This window comes from Oreochromis niloticus, linkage group LG14 (assembly GCF_001858045.2).
Source record: "Oreochromis niloticus isolate F11D_XX linkage group LG14, O_niloticus_UMD_NMBU, whole genome shotgun sequence".
NCBI classification, from domain to species: Eukaryota; Metazoa; Chordata; class Actinopteri; order Cichliformes; family Cichlidae; genus Oreochromis; species Oreochromis niloticus.
The window spans coordinates 4,053,599-4,077,017 of record NC_031979.2 but is presented as its reverse complement, the minus strand read 5'-3'; the positions used below and the strand labels follow the sequence as shown (position 1 = coordinate 4,077,017).

The 23,419-nt window shown below is 42.8% G+C and overlaps 1 protein-coding gene across 1 annotated transcript; it reads right to left on the bottom strand.

Moving 5' to 3' along the window:
* Positions 1-1,982: 1,982 nt before the first annotated feature.
* On the bottom strand, positions 1,983-23,170 carry LOC112842161 (uncharacterized). Its single transcript, XM_025898323.1, has 4 exons — positions 23,005-23,170; positions 3,454-4,173; positions 2,159-2,298; positions 1,983-2,070 (listed from the first exon to the last, which is right to left on the bottom strand). The coding sequence occupies exons 1-4, from the start codon at positions 23,020-23,022 to the stop codon at positions 1,983-1,985; spliced, it is 966 nt and encodes a 321-aa protein (XP_025754108.1). The 5' UTR covers positions 23,023-23,170.
* Positions 23,171-23,419: the final 249 nt, after the last annotated feature.

Sequence of the window (23,419 nt, the reverse complement as noted above, 5' to 3'; positions counted from 1 at the left end):
CACAGGCGAGGACAAGAAACTGAGTTCGAACGAAAAGCGAGCCTTTATTGTGGCTGGTGACAAGGAGTGAAAACAAGGCAGAAGCGCAGTGACAAAACTAAACTATAACTAAACTGGGAAAGTGATACTAGGATAAACTAGGAAGACACAGGAAACCATAACTATGAATACAAAGGCTGGCTGAGACAACATGGTGGGTGGGAACACAGACGACGCGACACAGACTGCATGAAACACAGAGACTAAATACACATGAGGGATGATCAGGGGAAGTGGCCACACATGGGAGCACAGCTGACACACATGAACCTAACGACAGGACAGGAGAAGTGAAACTAAATACACTGGCATTGAATATAGACTTTCAAAGTAAAACAGGAAACATGGAGATTAGACATTGAGATAAAACATGACATGAACTTAACATAACTGCATAGACAAGAAACGTAGACGCAGAAACCAGGGAGACTGAGTGCAGGGGGGAGGTGACATAAGGGAACAAGACTAAATTGCAATCTAGAAATAAACAAGGTGAACTAAGGTAAGGCACAAAAGAATACAAAAGATACATAAACTCAAACACTGGGTCGCTCGACCCAGGACCATGACACCACCCTCCCTCTAAGGGCTGGCTCCAGACAGCCCCAAACCAAAAAAAAAAACGGACCACCGAGCCCGGGTGGGCGGCGGGGGACCAGGACGGAGGGCCCAGAACAGGAAACAAAAACAGTCGACAGGAAAACACAGGAGCTCATGACAAAAGTCCAAACACAGACCAGGGGGTCGGCCTGGAGGGCGGCAACACAACAGCCCACAGTTTATGTGTTCAGGGGGCCGACCCGGAGGTCGAGGGTACAACAGGTCACTGTTTATCAGTTCAGGCGGCCGACCTGGAGGTTGGCAACTCAACAGGCCATGCCCTCTCATATCAGGTGGCCGGCCGTGCCGAAGGCAGCGGCGGTGCAGTTCAGGAGGCCGCCCATGATGGCAATGATGTCCAGCTGACGGCCTGGAAAGTGGCCAGTGACGTGGCTTGGCGGGCCCCGGGCCTGGACGTGGCTTGGCGGGCCTCGACGAGGCAGGAAGCCGGACGGGCTGTTCAGACCCTCCAGCAGGACCAGGGGAAGCAGAGGCCAGACCAGGCGTCTGCGAAGCAGAAGCTGAAGCCGGACCAGGCGATGGCGGAGCTGCTGCAGGCAACAGAGCCGCAGGTGGTGGAGCGGCGTGGGGCTGGACGGGCTCCTCGGGCCCTCCAGCCGGCGTGGCGTGGGGCTGGACGGGCTCCTCGGGCCGGACGGGCTCCTCGGGCCCTCCAGCGGACGTGGCATGAGGCTGGCGCGGTTCTTCTGAACCGCCAGCTGACGTGGCAGGTTGCTGGACGGGCTCCTCGGGCCCTCCAGCGGACGTGGCATGAGGCTGGCGCGGTTCTCCTGAACCGCCAGCTGACGTGGCAGGTTGCTGGACGGGCTCCTCGGGCATGACGGGCTCCTCGGGCCCTCCAGCGGACGTGGCATGAGGCTGGCGCGGTTCTCCTGAACCCCCAGCTGACGTGGCAGGTTGCTGGACGGGCTCCTCGGGCCGGACGGGCTCCTCGGGCCCTCCAGCGGACGTGGCATGAGGCTGGCGCGGTTCTCCTGAACCCCCAGCTGACGTGGCAGGTTGCTGGGCGGGCTCCTCGGGCCGGACGGGCTCCTCGGGCCCTCCAGCGGACGTGGCATGAGGCTGGCGCGGTTCTCCTGAACCCCCAGCTGACGTGGCAGGTTGCTGGGCGGGCTCCTCGGGCCCTCCAGCTGACGTGGCGTGGGGCTGGACGGGCTCCTCGGGCCCTCCAGCTGACGTGGCGTGGGGCTGGACGGGCTCCTCGGGCCCTCCAGCTGACGTGGCGAGAAGCAGCGGGGATGCTGTGGGGTGCCGGGCTGGCACACCCGGGCATCCAACAGCAGATGCAGGATGAGCTGCCAACCGGACAGGGAGCTGAGCTGCTAGCTGGACAGGGAGCTGAATAGGAGGCTGTCGTGGCGGCGATGACCCTCTTGAGCCTCCAATGGAAACATGAGCTGGTGCAGGCGCCTGCAGAGCGACAACCGCTCCCACCCGAGTGCCTAGGATGGGTGCGGAGCTTAGCTGTGGACTGACTGGCATAACCTTGGGGACCAACCTGGGTGCAGGAAAGAACCGGGCGGCAGCCACTCCCACCTGAGGTGTAGATACAGGTGCATGAGATGGCTGACTCACGGCTGCCCTGACCCTAGTGGCGGGTACTAGCGCAGGTGCTGGCTGGGTGACCACTGCCTCCACCTGGAGATCAGACACGGGTGAGAGGTCAGGCAGCACCACAGCCACCCTGGGAGTGAGCACAAAGTCCCGAACATTGACTTTGTGAGGTGTTAGCAGAGGAGCAATGACAGACAAAGACCTTAAATTCTCTAAGTCCTTAACACAGTTCACGTTGTTCTCAGTCGCTCCTCTTGGAGAGTTAAACACACCTTCCGTCTTGGAGCACGATCTAAACAACATTTCAGACCTGAAATACGTTGGCTCAGTGACACAAGTGATATTGTCCCTGGAAGCATGATTCTTAAGGCCAAGACTTGATTCGTGAACCCACATAAAACAACCAGGACTGTGTGCAGATGGTTTTAACACAGTAATTTGGCAGTCACATGGGAAATAAGTACACTTATAGGAGTCTAAGCCAACCGTTGGCGAGACTGAGTTATGGAGGGGTTCAGCCACACACACTGATCGGCTGTGGAATGCTAGTGAGTGGAATGCACATGGACTTGGCTTTGCACAGAAAACATGGTGGACTGGCTCTGAGGAGTCCGGCTGAATTGTCCTTAGATCGGCCAGTTCATTTACTGCAGTCAAAAGGTCCTGGCCCAGGGGTGCGGTTAAAGGGCTAGCTGGTTTGTAATGACTAGCACGGCTCTCCCCCCCGACAGACTTGGAAACACAAAATTCAGCCTTGTCATTGGATAAAGCGGAAGCATAACTTAAACAGTCATTCAGTTTTATATTAACAGAAATTGCTATGTCATTCTCAGACATAGGAAAACCTGGCAGACCCTTAATAATAGCCCAGGCCTGATGGACTGGTGTAACAAAGCAGTCGCTGATGTCGGGCTCCAAAGCACTCACTCTGGTCAAATCATCAGCAGAGTGAGGAACATGGGGACCGATCAGCACAGGATCATAACATACATTTTCACGATCAACCCTGGACATTCCTTCGCTTGCTGGCCTGGTTATACAAACAGAACATTTGTTATTTGACTTGGGAACAAGGAAAACAGACTCAGAAAGGGGGGTGCTAGCCAAAGGTAATACAGTCTTATCAGAAGCTGTCTTAGTGAAAGACGGATGTTCTGGGTGTGCAGAATCATCACCACGTTTTGTTTCACTAAGGTCCCCCTTAGCCTGCTCATTCATAATACCTGGGTTTAACAGTACATCGCTTGGTTTAATAATCAGGACCGAAGAGTCTATGGTCGGTTTGGCAGTGTCATTTTCACCGTTCTGTGATGGCAGTGTGTCTTCTCCAAGAATAGCATGCCCAATATCAGAAATTTTAGCTTTATTGTCAATACAAATCGTGGGCACAAGAGTAACACCCTCCACATTAAGAGTCAGAGGCATGGAACAGACAGCGTCCCCACTTGCCCCCGAGAAAACAGACTGTGACGAGGTGCATGGGGGGGTGACAGAGTTAACAGTACAGATACGTTGAGTCTCCATCTCCGAGACCTTAATTGTCCTTCTAAGCCCCTCACCCTCATCACATCCAGGGGGATTCAGTGGCAACAGAACATTGTCACTAACCTCTGAGTGCCGTGTGGAGCGGTGACGCCGCAGACGGCGCTTCCTTCTGGGAGCGGCAGCGAGTGCAGCAGCGTTAACTGTGGGGACCGGTTCTTCTTCCTCTCCCCACATCCCCGCCAAACAAGCGGCCGGAGACAAGTAGTCCTCGCGAGGGGGTGAAGGTGATCGGCTGGGCCGAAGCAGGGCAACAGGTGGGAGCTCCTCCTCGGGAATCAGCCAAGGCTTCCAACGGAGCTCCTCCTCCCGATAAGCCCGTAACACCTGCTGCCGCTCATCGTCACCAAAATCTATGACCTCCACCGTCTCTGTGTGCTGGTTAGTGCAGCTTAATTGTGGCGGGTACGAAGGAGCCTGTCAATGGAAAATTGTACTGTATTTAGTAGTCAGCATAACCTTTTAATAATATAAGTTTGCATATGGTAGAATGCTGCATGTAATCATTTGTGTTTAGAAGTATATAGTTGTTGGCATATTGAAAGAATGTCCCATCCTAGGAAGTCTGTAACAACGTTGTGTGCATTCCAGAGTGTTCTGATATCCACACCCACATCCTGGGAGCATGGGAAAGGACATACCTTGTCTTATTGTTTTACGGTAGGATTAACATAGCTATATCTGTTTTACTCTAAGTGCATTTTGTTTAGATGAACTGCTGGACTTCCAGGCCAGCAGGTTTAGGAAGTCATTTTATGGGTTCACATACACACACATACACACACCTAAACATCCACATTCCAATGTAAAGAACAAACACCCACTGATGTATAAATAAAGACCAGGGCAGTGACACGGCGCAAGTCTCAGAGCTCTCACTCTCAGTGCGAGTGCTCTGTGGCTGCCCTTGCTGCAAGTAAAACTGTGTGTTTCTCCTCTCTGATTCTCAACTGAAGAAGTGTTTAAGAATACATCTCTTAACAGAGCCGATGCGCGGCGTGACGATGGTATAGTGGAAGTGGGCCTCCGCGTTCCACCTCTCCCAGCCCCTGGCTCACGAGGCAGCGGCGATGACACCCGTTTATGGGGCGGAGTTGCGGGTGCCGAGGCGGCGTTCAGGACCCTCTGGGCCAGCGCACGGGCGCGAAGCTCCTCCTTAAGGGGGCCCAGGGAGTCAAATGCCTCGATGAGGTGGGGGAGCTGCCGCAACCGTGGCTCCCGCAACAAAATGGCGTCCACCACCGCCAATCCCGTGGAAACCACTCTTGGATCGGCGCATCCGACGGTGCGATCCATTATGCGGCAGAGCCTGTTCAGCTCCTCCCCAACCTCCTCTGAAATGTCCGCTGAGTCCGACATGGTCGCGTCGTACTGTCACGGACTGCCGGGGCAGACCATGTGGGGAGTGTGTGGAGGACTCAGGTGCGGACACAGGCGAGGACAAGAAACTGAGTTCGAATGAAAAGCGAGCCTTTATTGTGGCTGGTGACAAGGAGTGAAAACAAGGCAGAAGCGCAGTGACAAAACTAAACTATAACTAAACTGGGAAAGTGATACTAGGATAAACTAGGAAGACACAGGAAACCATAACTATGAATACAAAGGCTGGCTGAGACAACATGGTGGGTGGGAACACAGACGACGCGACACAGACTGCATGAAACACAGAGACTAAATACACATGAGGGATGATCAGGGGAAGTGGCCACACATGGGAGCACAGCTGACACACATGAACCTAACGACAGGACAGGAGAAGTGAAACTAAATACACTGACATTGAATATAGACTTTCAAAGTAAAACAGGAAACATGGAGATTAGACATTGAGATAAAACATGACATGAACTTAACATAACTGCATAGACAAGAAACGTAGACGCAGAAACCAGGGAGACTGAGTGCAGGGGGAGATGACATAAGGGAACAAGACTAAATTGCAATCTAGAAATAAACAAGGTGAACTAAGGTAAGGCACAAAAGAATACAAAAGATACATAAAATCAAACACTGGGTCGCTCGACCCAGGACCATGACAATAAGACAGTTTATTAGATATAAAGTAGGACTCCACAGTATTCTCAAAATCAATTGTACATTGTTTAATTCATGTTTTTCTATTCCCAGAACACTCTAGTGCTGCCATACAGTAAAATAGACTCACTCTATGGAGTGAACCCCAGGTAGGCTGCAGTCCCAGTGGAGTACCTGAGAAGGTGCTCAAGGCATGTGACAAGCAGCTAGCACAAGTCTTCACTGACATCTTCAAGCTGTCTCTGGAATAAGCCGTTATCCCACCCTGCTTGAAATCTGCCATAATGATCCCCACCCCTAAACAGTCACCCATACCCAGTCTCAATGACTTCCGTCCAATTGCGCTAACCCCTGTCATCACCAAGTGCTTTGAGAAACTGGTTCTGGGGCACATCAGAACCTCCCTCCCCCTGCTCTGGACCCACACCAATTTGCATATCGGACTAACAGATCCACCGAAGACGCCATAGTCATTGCTCTCCACATAGCACTGAGTCACCTGGAACAACAGGAGAGCTATGTCAGAATGCTCTTCATTGACTTCAGCTCAGCCTTTAACACAATAATACTCGACATTTTGATCACCAAGTTAGCCAACCTGGGGCTCCCGCCACCCACCTGCTCTTGAATAAAGGACTTCTTGGTTAACAGACCCCAGCAGGTGAAACTGGGTCCTCACCTCTCTTCCACCCTCACTCTCAGCACCGGCTTTCCCCAGGGCTGCGTACTAAGCCCGCTACTCTACTCCCTCTACACATCTGACTGCAGTCCCGCCCACCCAGAGAACATCATTGTCAAATTTGCTGATGACACAACGGTGTTGGGGCTGATTACAGGGGGAAATAGGGTGGCCTACAGAGATGAGTTCCTGAAACTGGGAGAATGCTGTGCATTAAACAACCTGGCACTTAACATCAACAAGACCAAGGAACTCATCCTGAACTTCAGGCAGAACAGAGCTGCCCCTGCCCCCCCTGCACATCAACAGTGAATGTGTAGAGCGAGTGGAATCCTTTAAATTCCATTGGCGTCCAAATCTCTGCAGACCTCTCCTGGTCAGTCAACACCACGGCATTAGTCAAGAAGGCCCAGCAGCAGCTACACTTCCTAAGGGTCCTCGGAAAGGAGCAAATAAACACCCCGCTGCTGGTGACCTTCTACAGAACCACCATCGAGAGCCTGCTGACCTATGCAGTGACAGTGGCACGCCAGCTGCACGGAGGCAGACAGGAAGAGACTGCAGAGGGTGGTAAACACAGCACAAAAATTCATCGGCTGCCCCCTGCCCTCCTTGTCTGCCATCTATAACTCCTGTTGTCTCAGCAGGGTGAGAAACATCTTGAAGGACATTACCCACCCTGTCTAGCATCTTTTTAACCTACTGCCCTCTGGCAGGCGCTTCAGATCCATACGGATCAGAACAAACAGACTCAGGAATAGCTTCTTCCCCAAAGCTATCACTATACTCAACTTGCACAAAAGTAATTTGCACTGAAATATCTGCACTGACCATTGCACCACTAGACATAAATTACCCTGTCTGTTCGTGCTCATTCTGATGTTCCTTGGACTCTAGCATGAACTTACGTCTGTGCTCAAATTGTCGGTGCTCAAATTGTCCATGTCATCATTCTCTGGCTGTCTGTCTGTGTCACGTGACACAGACAGTGTTATGTGTATAGTTATATTAATGTATAGTTTTTTATAATGTGCTGTGCACATGTGCACTATAACTCTCAATATACTGTGTATGATGACAATAAAGGCTGGCATTAGCTGGAGAGTAGGAGGCAAAATATAAAATGACAAATGAGCAAGCTGCAATGGTTTAGTATAAACTGCATCATAGTCTTTTGTGACTAAAACCCATGTGGCTAAACAAGTACCATATCTGCTTTAAAAAGCCAATAAGACAGTTTATTAGATATAAAGTAGGACTCCACAGTATTCTCAAAATCAATTGTACATTGTTTAATTCATGTTTTTCTATTCCCAGAACACTCTAGTGCTGCCATACAGTAAAATAGACTGGTTCTTATTTAGCACTTTTCTGCTCTACCTAAACACTCAAAGCACTTTATACATTGCATTTGTACATTATACCAATGTAAAGAAGATGCAGATAGAACCAGCAGTATAATTATCAATGTAAAAATCTGGCCACCAGTATCCAATTCCTATGATACGTAGTGCAACATAATAACTTCTTAAATGAAGCATAAAGAAAATTTCTCATCCATCAGTGATGACCCAAGGTTTCAGTATTACTTAAATTAATTTCTTATCTTTATATATTACTGTTAAATTATTGTTAAATTGAAAAATGTACCAATGCAGTGCAAACCCAGTAGATAGAAGTTTATGGGTGTTTTCTGTCATTGCTGTTCAAATGCAGAGAATGGGTGTGAGTATTGTGAACCAGTGTTTCGCATTAGATCTCCAGGTTGATATATTACTACACCAATCAGGCTTGTACTGGACTATTTATTTTCCAGTGTTGATTAATGACTACACAATACGGAGCCAGCATCCTACTGTATGCATGTTTGTATGGTTATAACAATTTCATTGTGACCTTGATGAAAAATCATTATACTTTTATGGACATTAGACACCATACATGTCCTATCCGTCTTTCGGCTAATTGTTATCAGTTTCTGTTACTGATGCCAGTGCCTGGGCTTGTTTCCAATTAGAATGGGTATATATCACACATTCAATCTTCACTTGGTTACCTGTGGAGAGAAGAAAGGAGCACGGAGCAGAAGGAGGGGGAAGGCGAATAGGTGAAGGAACAGCAGGGAGTGAAATAGAAATAGAGAGGGAGGGAGGTGAAGAGGCAGTCTAAGAAGGCCGGCTATTTTTCACCAGGGTCCATCGTGAAGTTGTCAGGCGGGAGTCTATGTGAGCCCGCTGGATGATAATGTGGCATGACACTTCTGAAATGAGAGCTGGGTTGCCATGGCAAAAAGCATAGAGGGACGGTTTCTCCAGGGGCCGAAATAAAACAAGCTGTAAATGATGTTTGATTAGGATTTAGATCATGGAACTGGTGAGGACAGCCCCTTTGTCATCTGTTTGTCTAGGCCTCAAAGGCTTTTTATTTGTCTCCGAGCACTAATATGTGTATTTATTATGTGTATTGTTGCTCCAGTTTAAAATGACATAACTAAATATAGTGAAATAGTGATTTAAATCAATTAATTTTCATACGATTGGCATACATATATTGTGATTAAACAGAACAGTGAAAACTGTATATAGTTTTTTAATAAATGATAAAAAAGAAAATCAAAACTTGGTGATACCTACATAGTTTTCATTATGTTCACTGGGATATAAATTTGTTATGTCAAATTTAGCTATCAGTGGCAAAGAAACATTATTAAAGTTTTTTTTTTTATAAAACCTTTATTCTTTCTGATGTGTTCTTTTTGCTTTATACAACATACCTCATTCACACTAACACAGTTTTCCATGCTTAAATGCTTTCTAGATAACAGATACACAGATTCAGACTTGGAGAGCAACTAGGGGTTAGTATCTTGTCCAAAGAAAAGCTTACTGTGCCTAAATAGATTCCTTTTTTACTGTTTTGCTGAAGTATTCATGACTTAGGGTTACAAAAAACACAAACATTTCAATTAATCTGGTGTCTGTTAAGAAATTTCACAACACACAACAACACATCTGGTTGCAAATGGTTGCAAAGAGGGTTGCGCACCAAAAAATTATTGTATTTAATTTTTTTAGCTAGCTGATTGTTATGGTCACTTGCATTTGCATGGAAGATGCCTACTTGTCTAAAAATACTTGCTTACTACTGGCTGAGTGGTAGTAAAACTTGAAAAAATGCAGTGCGACCTGTAAATGGACAACATTTACCTTCAAGGTGCAAGTGGTGCCTTGCCCCTGCAGCCAACATATTTCAAAAGACGCAGTTTTTACTATGAATGTGAAGGTTCAACATTTCCAGCTGATATCGCACTTTTCATAGTTTTACAGGTGCTCAGAGAGTAGTTTTCAAGTGTTAGCAAACAAGACATCTTCGATGCAAACTACCGGCAAATGCAGCAATCTGTTAGTGATCAAAAGAATTCCAAGGAGGTCTTTCGGTGCAGCATCATGTACCTCTTTGCAACCAATTTCACCCCGCAGCAACCAAGCTGACCAGCAACAATTCACCAACTGGTCTGGGAATACGGTCAGTGACTGCTTTTTATGCCTGCCTGATTGGTGCTTTAGCAATCAGAGGTTGATGGTACACTAACTGCCATCCACCTCTAACAACCACTAAATGACTAGTCATGGAATATATTTTTCCTGTAAACCTCAACTGCTCACGGCAGATGGTTGTTCCTCTCTGAGCCTGGTTCAGTTGGAGGTTTCTTCCTGTTAAAAGGAGTTTTTTTCTTCCCATCATCACTCTAAAAACTAAAACTGACATTTACTTAAAATTTTTGAGGCAACACTTTTACACTTAAAAATATTGAGTAGATTGGAAACCTGTCAAATCTGTTCAATATACTTGATCAATTGAATAACTAAAGCTTAAACATATTAAGTTGAAATGAATAACTGTAGTTGTTACACAAACATGAAAAAAGTGAGTAAATAACACTGACACGCTTGGTCAATGTAACTGAAATATAGATGGTCAGTTAATCCAAAATTTTGTTCCATTTTTGTTCCATTTACTTAATATTGTAAACTGAACGTAATCAAAATTGTACTTAATATTAAATATGGTAAATTGCCTGTATTTGTATAGCGCTTTACCTATGGACCCCAAAGCGCTTTACACTACATTCAGTCATCCTGAATGTGTGTGTGTGAATCATTCAGTCATTCACACACTGGTGATGGCAAGCTACATTGTAGTCACAGCTGCCCTGGGGCGCACTGACAGAGGCGAGGCTGCCGGAGACTGGCACCACCAGGCCCTCTGACCACCACCAGTAGGCAGTAGGCAACCAAGACTGTCAGTGCCGGGGCTCGAACCGGCAACCTTCCGATTGCAAGACGAACTGCCAACTCTTGAGCCACGATCACCCCCTAACATTCAAATATGAATGTTATTGTATTTCACTGGTAGTCTAAGTCTAAAAAACCAAACAAACTAATATGTAGTTGTGTGTTTCATAATACATGTATGAAAAATGACCACATGTTAAACATTTTTCCAAATGAAAATTTAATTTTCTTAAACATGGCAATAACTTGAAATAAACAAGCACTAAAAAGACAAGAACCTTTTCCCTTTTAGCTCAAAGCCTTACACGCTTGAAGGATAAATGGCAAACCAGGAGAGCAAACACAAAGGCTCAGAGTATTTTAAAAACAAAATGAACAAAACAATGAAAAAGGCTCATGGTACTCAATTACTCTACGTTATCGTGTTTTACTTACACTTTTCAGTTGCAGTTGCTGACAATAAATAATATTGATTTGAATAATTAATGATTTTAGTACAAGATACTGATGAGTATAGATACCTATTTCTCAAATATTTTGATTCAATTTTAAACAAAAATATTAAGTACATGCAAAGAAGGTATTCTGTGAACCACGTACTGATTTTTTTGTCTGAGATAAATGTAAATAAATACCTTAATTTAACACAAACACATATGTTAACATTTTAGACATCTATTTTCAACTTCAAACTCAAATAATTACTAAAAGGAAATTCATAGATTTTATCAGGCTCATCTAACTTTTATTTATAGTGATATTTACTAAGCCTCTGAATTGCTTTTTAGTGCAAGTGCTTCCTTAGATATGATCTTTTGTTTGTTTGGATTTTCTCTGTATAATTGTACAGTCTCTACATTATAATACAAAGCACCTTGAATCAATTGCTTATATGATTTGGCACTATATAAATAAAATTGAATTGACTTGAATTGAATTGTGGCTACTGGTGTTTTCTTTTCATTTCAGGATTTGAAACACATGTACCATTTTATCCTACAAATTCTAGAGTCTACACAGGCAAAGCTAATACTTTTGTGTATTTCACAAAGGTACTATCTCTTGATGTCTCAAAGTATTCAGCTTTTCATTGTTTTGTTTTTTGTCTTATCTCCTCGCTTTCTTGTTCACACACACTCTGTTGTTACTCTGGTTTTGTCCTCTCCACTGTATCTGTCTTTGTTTTACTGATTCAGAATATCTTCTCTTGCACATGCTCACACAAAAATACACTGATTTGGTAATGTAATCCTTATCTTTTCCTTTCTCACCTCAAACCATACACAATATTCAACAGACCATAATGGGAAAGAGGTGTTGACATCAGCCACCACTGAGAAAACATGTTGACATGCTTTTGTGCAGTCTCGTTACTGACTTGCTGCTATGAACAGACCAGGGTCTTTTATCTTTTGTCTTATTGTGTCTTCAAGTCACAGCAGGAATAGTTTTCCAGTTTTCCGTGCTTTTTCTCCACTTTAATTTTGTTAACAAAGATATTCCTTTCTGTAAACAAAACCATGATAACCATTACCATTAGCCCTGTTCTTCACTTCTTTTTGTCTGATCAAAATCTCCTCTAGGAAATAGTAGCAAATGCAGCAAGAGTGCTGACAATGTGGTTCCATAGCCTTCTAAAGGATAAGATTTTTTACATTAGCCTTTAGCTTAAATGTATCTTGCTTTTCAGGTATTTTTAGAATGAAACCTACACACACAAGTAAATGACTTGCTTGAGACTTCCAGGCCATGTTCAGCACAGATGTTCCTGTATACTATGCCATCCACTTGGTTATGGCGTTCCATATTTGCTCTGCCTGCCAGCATCTTGCACCCTGCTGTTACGTGCTGAATTGTCTCAGGGGAATTTTTGCACAACCTGCACCTGGGTTCTTTCCTGGTGTGGTAAACCCCAGCCTTTATGGATCTTGTCTTTAGAGCTTGTTCCTGTGCAACCATGATTAGTGCTAGGCACAGTGTGTTGTCTTTTAGTTCAGCTTTGTCTAGCCACTGGTAGGATTTCTGGGTGTCAGCCACTTCTTATATCTGCTGGTAGAACATACTGCGCAGGGGCCAATCCTTCCATGATGGCTCTTCTCCTTGCTCTTCTTCTTTCTTTGGTTTCCACTGCCTGAGGTATTCGCTAAGCACGCTGTCCGTTGTGGCCATCTTCGTGATGTACTCATGGATGTTCATTGTCTAGCCCTGGATAGTGGTTCTGACACTCACTAGTCCTCGGTCACCTTCCTTCGGCTTACCGTACAGTTCAGAGTGCTGGATTTCTATGGAAACTTCTATCACCTCCTTTGGACAGCTCATGTTCATTGAGTGTGGTTGGCCTCTTTAGCCAGTAGGTGTGAATCATGTCAGGGCCTGGTGCCATCCAACTGCTCATACTAGAGATCTTTTCTTGAAGGTCTGGCAATGTGATGCTTACTGGGTTCTGTTCAGGGAGGTTGCGCTGGTCTACTCTTAGATCCAATAGCCACTAAGCATTATTGTTATGGGCTGCATCCTTCTTCCATATACTCTTCCAGTTTTGCCGTTTCCAACGGTGGTGGAAACAGTGGGTTGTTCCCCTGCAACTGAAAGTACACCTTGAATGGTGTAGAAGAGAAATACAGCTGGTTTATTCTCCTGCCTTCTGTCTCTCTGAACTGGCCAAGGCTGTGAGTCTTTGCTTGGCAGTTTCCAAATACTCAGGGATACCTAAGAAGTACAGCAAGCGATTCATACCTTTCTTCATCACACCTTATAGTTGACTAACTACTTTCTGTGCTACCTTAATCTTGGCTTCTAGTTACCTTCTCCATGAAGGGTACTACTCCTTGTGGCTATTCATCTTATAGCCTAACATCTCAGTGGTCACTGCTGCCATAGATCAGCTGGATGGTTTTGGCGTTGGTTGCTTGAAGGATTGTCCGTAATGCTGAATTCATGTTTTCTAGTAGACCTTCAGAGGGTACTTCATGTAGTCTTGGTAACAGGCCATGGAGGGTCCAGGTTTCCTGATCTCCAGTTATTGTAGCATTGCCTCTTCCAAATGTTGGAACACTGAGCTACTAGTTAGTTTTGTCAACAGTCTAGATGTTGGGTACCTGAGTTGGTATGGCTTCTCTCTCACTCATATCTTAGATAGGCTTGGCTAATATATGTATATATTGTTTTAAATTGATCCAATTACGGATCATAATTCAGTTCAATTAAATTCATATGTCTGACATATATATATATATATATATATATATATATATATATACACGCACACACTTACGGTCGCCAATGTGGCAAAATACAACTTTAATTATCAGTCAATCCAAAGGCAGTGTCGTGAATATCTCTGCACTTTCCTCCATCTTTTCTTCTACCATTCCCCTTCAACCTAGGTGGCTAATGAACTGCTTACCACGGCTGAACTAATCAAAGCTGACTGCTTTCTGTCAGTGTCAATTATGCAGGACTCCCATCTCATCTTCCTCTCACTCCTGCTCTTCACGTCCTTTACAAAGGGCTGGCAGGGACCAGACTCTGCTTGTCTGCTATAAATTGAAAAGTAACACATAAGAATGATCAAGCAGTGACATTCTACCAAACGCTGGGATGGCGATGGAGAGTGTGTTGTGAGACGTGTCTTGAGGTGTGGTGCATTGTAGGGGGTATCTGCAGATTTGAACTCACAAGCTTATACAAAGCGTGAGATTTTAACACTTTGCAAACTTCAATCTAGTTGATTGGAAATGTTAATTAATTATTATTCAACAGATGGGCAACACTTTGAAAAAATTTTCAGCTGCATTTGTTATGAACAAATATATATTTTATTACTGCAATTGTTACTGGCTAAATCATTTTTTTTCTGTAGCCAAGTAGCTTGGGTGTATTAATTTAACCAAAGTGTGTGAAAATTAAACTACAGAGCATCAGAAGATGAAAGTAAACTTAAAAATAACATAAAATTTCCCTTAAATAACGGGGGGAAAGATATGGCACAGGGAATAACCCCAGACTCATGGGTGAAAAACTGTATGGGACAGTATTATCACTTATAATTACTTTATAAATCAGCTTAAAATTGAGGAATGCAACTTGAAGATGATTGGAAAAGATTAGCAAATAACATGTTCAATACCTCCGGAGCTACAGCCACCCAGAAATAACTATATTATTCAGATTTCAACTTTAGATAGTTTATACTGTATGTTACATTTTGTTACATGTTCCTTTTTTTGTCATTTCAGTCAAAAACACAAATAAAATAAATAACATTAAATATTTAATAATATTAATTTGGTAAGATATTTAGGAGTAAAAGTAGTGGGATGACTTTATCCAAAATATGAAAACTAAAACTACAGAATATACGTTTATTTTTTAGAGCAACACCTAAGAGACATAATCTCTCAAGATGTCCTGTGCCTCGGACGATTATTCCGATCTCTAAAATACTTCATCTACAATGTGTCCAAGTAGCATCCTAGTCAGATGCTCTAACCACCACAACTGGCTCCCTCCAGTGTTGAGGAGTAGTGGTTCTACTCTGAGACCCGTTCCATTCAATTTACATAGAGCTAAATCACAACACAGTTGCCTCAAGGCGCTATAATTGTAAGGTTAAATACCCTTCAATAATAAAGAGAAAACTCAGGTGACCTCCTACCAGCAAGCGCTTTGGCAACACTAGGAAGGAAAAACTCTCTTTTAACAGGAAGAACACACCACCAGAATGACCCTCAGGTAGGGGCAATCATCTGCCAGGACAAAGAAATGCTTTGGAAGAGAGCAAGAAAATAATGATAACTAAGGATTCAGTGCATATGGTACTATGACATCTTTAAGATAGGATGGGGCCTGATTATTCATGAAATTGTATGAAAGGATTTTGAATTCAATTCTGCATTTAGCAGGGAACCAATGAAGGTATGGGCAAAATATGATCAGTACTCTTGCTACTGAATTTTCGATCAACAGAAGCCTTTTCAGGGAGTTTTTAGGACATCCTAATAATAATGAATTACAGTAGTTCAGCGTGGAAGTAATAGATGCGTTAACTAGTTGTTTCAACATCACTCTGAGATAGGGTGTTTCTAATTTTAGAGATATGGTGCAAATAGAAGAAAACAGTCCTGGTCAAAACCAACTGCAAGATTCCTCACAGTGTTACTGGTGTTACTAGTTAGATACCATATTTCTAACATTTTTAGGGCCTAGTTCTCAGCTTTTTGTGAATTTAGAAGCAGGAAATTAGAGGTCATCCAGGTCTTTTAGTCTTTAAGACATTCCTGCAGTTTAACTAATTGTTGTGTATTATCTGGCTTCATTGATAGATAAACTTGGGTATCATCTGCATAGCAGTTAAAATTTATGGTATGCCTTCTAATGATACTGCCTAAGGGAAGCATGTATAATGTAAACAGAATTTTTCCTAGAGCACAACCCTGCAGAACTCCTTAAGTAATCTTAGTGTGTGAAGAGCAAAAAGGTCCACTTGATAGAAGGTTATCTACTGCAATAGATAATGAGAAATATACTGTTGGTGTTTTTATAGACTTCAAAAAGGCATTTGATATAACTGATCATAGTATATTAATGAATAAACTAGAGAGATATGGTATACGATGAATAGTTACCCGGATAATAGATATCAGTATGTGCAAATCAATAATGTAAAATCAAATCAATTGAAGGTAACTTGTGGGGTTCCTCAGGGCTCTGTGTTATGTGTCATATTATATATAAATGATATATGTAATATTACCAAATTGTTAAGAACAGCTTCTGACTACAATGGAAAACGAGTTAAATATATTTAAAAAATGATTTAATATAAATAAGTTATCGTTAAATATAAACAAAACAAAATTAATTATTTTTGGCACCGGACAAATGAAAAATGGGGCTAAAATCAGGGTTGATGGAATTGAAATTGAAAGAGTGTATGGAAATACATTTCTTGGAGTGATATTTGATAATAAGTTTTTTGCTTTCACATGGTTTACATGAGGCTTCCAGTGAATGTCAAAAACCATTGCTATTCTCCACAAAACAAAGGATGTCCTAAATAAGCTGCAAACTCATGGAGACACGAGGAATAAACTCATAGGCACTGCTTTATTGCAGGAGTAAAGGGAAAACAGAGAACTAAACTAAACTAGGAAATAACTGAAACGCAAGGAAACACAGGGAAACACAGCAACGAGGGAGGACGCGACACAGAATGGAGGGAGACGCGGACATAAATACACAGAAGGATAACGAGGGACATGGGAACACACGGGGAACACAGCTGACACAGATAATCATAACAAGACAGGGCAGGAGCAAACACAACATGACGCATACTGACGGGAGACTGTCAAAGTAAAACAGGAAGTACACAGAGGCGCAGACAGGAGGGGAAGAGAGAACACGGGGAGAGCACAGACATAACGGGCTGGGGAAAACATGGAATAAAACACAAGGAGGAGAAACGAAGCATGGGGACTCACAAATCTAATAAACTGAACCGAACAATGTAGGAACCATGGAATGAATAAAGAACAAAATACAAAAACACAAAAAAACTAAGGGCGCTGGGTCAAAAGGGGACCATGACATATACACGCTTTATTGTTCTCTGTTGCTTCCGTATATGACTTATTGCCTAGAGATATGGAGTAATGCATATAAAACCAATATTCTTCATATCTTCTTCTTCAAGTTACAAAAAATAGCTATAAGAATTATAAATCAATCAAACTTTATAGAACCAACTAACATTTTGTTTATTAACTTGAATGCCCTTAAATTTTATAATCTAGTTGAATATAAAATGGCACAGATAATTTACAAAGTAAAAAATAGAATGCTTTGCTGCAGTACTCAGAAGCTGTTTGAAGTCAGAGAGAGTTAATATGACTTGAGGGGAACAGATCTTAAAAACAAAACAAGGTAAGAACAAACATAAAGCAATGATGTGTTTCTGTTATAGGTATTAATTTTTTAGAATAGTTATGACAGTGATTTAAAAAGGTGTAGTTCATCTTCCTCGTTTAAAAACATGTTCAAAACTAGAGTATTAGAAAAATATATAAATCAAGAATGAAGAAGAGTAATAATGACAATACTGAAACTCTTGGTTGCTTTTGTTTGGATTATTGTTATGAAATTTAAATTAATGTATTTACTTATCTAAGATGGAAGTCTTTTTTTGTTTTGTTTTGTTTTGCTTTAAGCCTAATGTAAATGAGCTGCTTTTGCTAAAAGGGTTGGCATAAGAAGCATGTGCTTCAGCCAATACCTTTTGATTGGCTTTATCTTGTGTTTTCTTCTGTATTCACTGAGAGATTTGAATGCTAATCAATAAACAATCAATAAACAAAAGAGCACTCTGCACTGCACTCAGGTCTAACAGGACAAGCACAGAGATGAGTCCACTGTCAGAGGCCATAAGAAGATCATTTGTAACCTTCACTAAAGCTGTTTTTGTGAAACTCCTCAAATAAGCCATTCCTCTGCAGATGATCTGTTAGCTGTTTGACAACTACTCCGGCTCCCCTCAGGGCTGTGTTCTTTCTCCTCTGCTCTTCTCCCTGTACACTAACTGCTGCACCTCCACCCACCAGTCTGTCAAGCTAATCAAGTTTGCAGATGACACCACCGTTATTGGACTCATTTCGGACGGGGATGACTCTGCCTACAGGAGGGAGGTTGAACGTCTGGTGTCCTGGTGCAACCACAACAACCTGGTGCTGAACGCCCAGAAGACAGTGGAGATTATTGTGGACTTCAGGAAGCACACAGCCCCACTCCCCCCCATCATCCTGACTGACACCCCCATCACCTTTGTTTACTCATTCCGCTTCCTGGGTACCACCATCACCCAGGACCTGAAGTGGGAGCCCACCATCACCTCCGTCATAAAGAAAGCCCAGCAGAGGATGTACTTCCTGAGGCAGCTGAAGAAATTCAACCTGCCAACACGGACGATGATGCAATTCTACACTGCAATCATCGAGTCCATCCTCACCTCCTCCATCACCGTGTGGTACGCTGGAGCCACTATCAGGGACAAACAGAGACTGCAGCGTGTTGTGCGCTCTGCTGAGAAGGTGATTGGCTGCGGTCTCCCATCTCTGCAGGACCTGTACACCTCCAGGACACTGGGGCGTGCAGCTCGGATCACAGCTGACCCTTCTCACCCTGGACACAGACTGTTTGACCTGCTCCCCTCAGGCAGGAGGCTCCGGTCCATTCGCACCAGAACCTCTCGCCATAAGAACAGTTTCTTCCCCTGTGCTGTTGGACTCATGAACAATAACCACATGACTGTTCCCACCACTAACACATGACCCTACACTGTGTTCACTGCATCATTCCATGTTTGGCACTGATCACCACCTGCACTCATGTATATATCTTTCTACTTAGCACTTTTAATTTTTATTTTTATGTTTATTTAAGCGTTATATGACAGTATGTTTGCACTAAGTACCGCAGCAATTTCCTAATGTTGTAAACCTGCTCAACATTTGGCAGTAAAACCCTTTCTGATTCTGAACTACTCTCACAAGAATTTTTGAGATAAAAGGAAGGTTGGAGATTGGCCTTATATGAGCTCAGACAACAGAGTCAAATGATGGATAAAGTAAGGGTTTAACTACTGCCAACTTGAAGGCCCAAGGTACGTAGCTGATTAATAGAGATAGGTTGATCATATTTAATTAATATTGAAGCAATAATTAATGGTAGGACTTCTTTGAGCAGTGCTGTAAACAGGCTACGTTAATTGGAAAAACCATTATTACCAAAGTAGGCTGAGGAGTAACTAAACATCTTACGCGCTAAGCAGCAAGGTGCAGGATAGAAAGGCAAAGAGGCCATGTAGCAAGTCAGCTATGAGCTAAGCTAAGCTAGCGAATCCCTAAAGACACAATGAATGTGTACTGTGAATATAATCAGCAGGTGAATCAACAGAGAGGCTGCTTTGGAAAAAGCATGCAAAGATTACACTATGAAATAAGATGTTTTCCAAGAGTTTTTAATTAAATGGGACTCCTTTTCTCATTAAACGTAATATTTATCCACAGAACACCAGTTTTGACATAGTAACAAACTCTGCAGAACTCAACACAACATAATGTGACACCTGAATTACTGAAATTAGCTTAGAACGATCAATTGAAAAAGATAATTGATGAATTAAAATCAATCGTATTAAGTAGCTGTACATAATGTGACATCTGTGATATGGTTATGAACTATTTTTCTGTCTAATGGTTAAAATAGAAATTCAATCTTTGTCCAGTGGACATAGGATGTTGAAGATTGATCTCCCAGGCAAAAAGAAAATGGGAAGACCTCGAAGATTCTGTAATGACTTCATGGAAGCAGAATTGAAGAAATTTTTTGGATGAGAGATGAAACATCTTCAAGAAACTTAAAGAAGTCCGCTTTTCTTTCGAAGCTGCACCATGTACTGTGCATGGGCTGTTGATGGATCCATGTTCAGTTTTTGTTTCCATTTTTTTAATGGCCAGTGTCTTTAAGAATCATTGTTGCCAATAGTCAGTGTTTGACAGTTTTTTGAGAAATGCTGAGCTTTCACTGGTTAGCAACCAATGTTTAGTCATTTGTCCCAGCCTGGGAAGAAATAGTATCTAAGCTGCAGCAGATCATCAAACATGCTCAGATATGCTATGAGTGAAAAATATCCAGCATTAGGATTTAGGGTCAAAGGTAAAACAAGTTCTTAATAAGAATGGGCATAGTAGTCCTTGGAAGTATAGTAAAACCAACTTCTGTGTGTGTGTGTGTGTGTGTGTGTGTATAACCATTCACCCTTGGCTGACAATATCCTCCAGCAGATAGTAAGGTCCACCTGCTCCACCTGCCCCCCGACTGTCCAGAGAATTAAAATACATCTCCCCCTTCATTTGCTTCTAGCCATGCTATTTAAAGTAATTAACCTTAATTTTCCCAAAAAAGAAAAATCTGGATTAGACCACTACCTCTTAAGTGGAGGCCCAGTTGCTGTCTGTCGTCCATCTCCCTTCGCTCCTAATGGGGTCTGTCCTTAATCAAAATTCAGCCATCAGATTTTGATATTGAATCATCTTTTAATTGGAAGTTACATTCTGGTTAATAGTTTTATAATTCACAAGCTCTAATAGTCTCACCACTGGGATCCGCTCCAGTTTTTTCTTGCTCTGTTGAAGCTGCACACTGGTGAGGACTCACACTCACAAGTTTGCACCCACACACAAATACAAAGATACACAATATTTGTGTCTATGCTGTGTGGTTAAAGGCAGAAATAGCTTTGAAAAATATATTTTTATAAACTTCAAGTTACATAGGACTCTGTGAAAAAATGACCTTCATCTTTATTAACCAGTTAAGCCCCATGCCCCCGATACCGGGGGCAAAAAGGAGGAGATCACATTTAATAGAGCTCGAAAATGTGACATCAAAACCGCAAAGGATTGTAGGTATGAGTAGCAAGTAGAAACACAAAGAATCGCAAGAAGCTGTTGTATTATTAACTGCAATAGCCGGTCGCATAACAGCCACGGGAAGCCGACGGGTAAAGAGATCGGTTTTTATTGGATTCCGTTGTGGAATAAAAATTGTTCAAGCCATGTTTTCGAAGTAACAAAGAGGCGATGGATGGCCTGGATTGTAGCCATTCGAAGACCAAATATAACGTTCCAGAACACTCCAGCTCACATGTTAGTCTGCTCCAAGCATTTCCACAAAGGTAAGTCTTTTGTTGTTGTTGTTACGTAATTTATCATAACATAATTGTTGATGTAGGTTACAACTAAGTCTTATAGTCATTTGAATTGAATTTGTTGCGCTATGCTGCTTTGTTCACTGTGGCTTTGTGGGCTAATGTTTGTTGTGTTTTGTAGGAAAACCAGCCTACAAAATGCTGGAATGCGATCCAGACTGGGCACCTCTATCAGCCTGGTTCATACCGAGTTTAAAGCTGCTACCACAGCGAGATTTGATCGATTAAGAGGGAGAGCGAGATCAAAACAGCCACGAAATGTCCCGCATATATGTGCTCAAGTGTTGTATTGAAGCAATCAAGTGATGAATAACTGTTTTCCAGTATATTGTTTTGAATTTTTTTTTTTTTTTTTTTTTTGCATTGTTGATTTGCTTTCATCGAAGCAGCTAATAAAGCATAATGGAATACAATTTTGCCTCTTTCTTGTAAGATTCTGTAATAGAATGAAACAATAATGCCAGTTATAAATAAAGAAAAAAAATTGAAAGAATTGTGAAACACTTATTTTATTTCTATTGGATCTGAAAATGTTGTGTAATACTTCAACCTGAAAAGACAAATAGATTGCATTGGCCTGTACAGGAGATAAAGAAAAAAATTTAACGACAGCTGTAAACTGGAATAGTCCAAATCACCAAAGTAAACTGGACCTGGGCTTGTTGCAGGGATCTGAAGTTACTAAACATTTTGTGAGTGTATACACTCACACTTAGGACCATATAATTATAAATATGTGCATGATGAAAGTTGGCCAGCATGCTAACGTCTTTAGTCCACTCTGTATGCTCGTATGGGTCTAACCCTTTCACTCCTTTGATTTTTTTCCTCGTACTTTTTTTTTGCCTTTTCGTCAAGTCTGTCTTTGTGCAGACCTGCCGTGTTCTCCGTCATTTTGTACATAACTGTTTTTGGGGCAAATAAAATGCAAGTAGGGATTAAAACCGCAGAATTAATGATTACCGGTGCTGGAAATGCTAGCGCATGATGCAGTGTTTTGATTTTGCTGCCACTTGTACCCACAATGCAATGTGTAAAAGTCACGTGGTCTGTCAATCTCCATGCAATGTGCGAAAGTCACGTGGTCTGTCGACCTCTATCGGTTATAACATGGGGTGAGAAATATAAGTCCCGACATGTGTGGTATCCACAGAAACCTCTGAATCTCAGCTAAAATCTCATATAAACCATTTCTCAAACCACCAAACACAACGAAAACAAGCCATGATTAAAAGAGCAGTTACGTAAATGCGCACAAGTCCGCTAAACAAACAAAACCAAACCAGAAATTCTTCAAACTTCATGTAACCGGCTAAAGAAAGGCTAGTTATCTTCCAGAGCTATTACTGACTCCAAACACCAAGTTTCACCACGCTCTGACCAAAGTTCACTGAAAGAAGACCAAAAGGCTGCAAAAGAAGACCACAAAAACACATAGCGGGGCAAATGCGCTAAGACAGAAATAGGCTTACCGTCCCGATTCCCTCCATTATTTTCGTCGGTAGTCGGTAGCCACATGATTATCAGCAGTTACCATGCCTACCTAGCCGCATCAGAGCCGTTTTCCGTCAACAACCTCCATTTTAGACCCACCTACAGACACATGACTGGACAGACGTCACATGCAGTAAATTTGGGTCCACGTGGGTTTTGGCCTTGCAACGCCTGATTTGTTAAATTGACGTGAACGTGGCATCGTTACTGTGATTCTATTGGCTTAAACGATTAAAAAGAGGTGTCAATCATCCAAACTGACCAAAAGAAACCAAAGTTACAGCCCCTCAGAATTTAAAGGGCCAGACGCCAATTAAACGCTCTATGCCCACGGCAGAAAAGGGCCATTGCCATGTAAATGTATGGTTAATTCTTCAAAAATATATTTAAAAA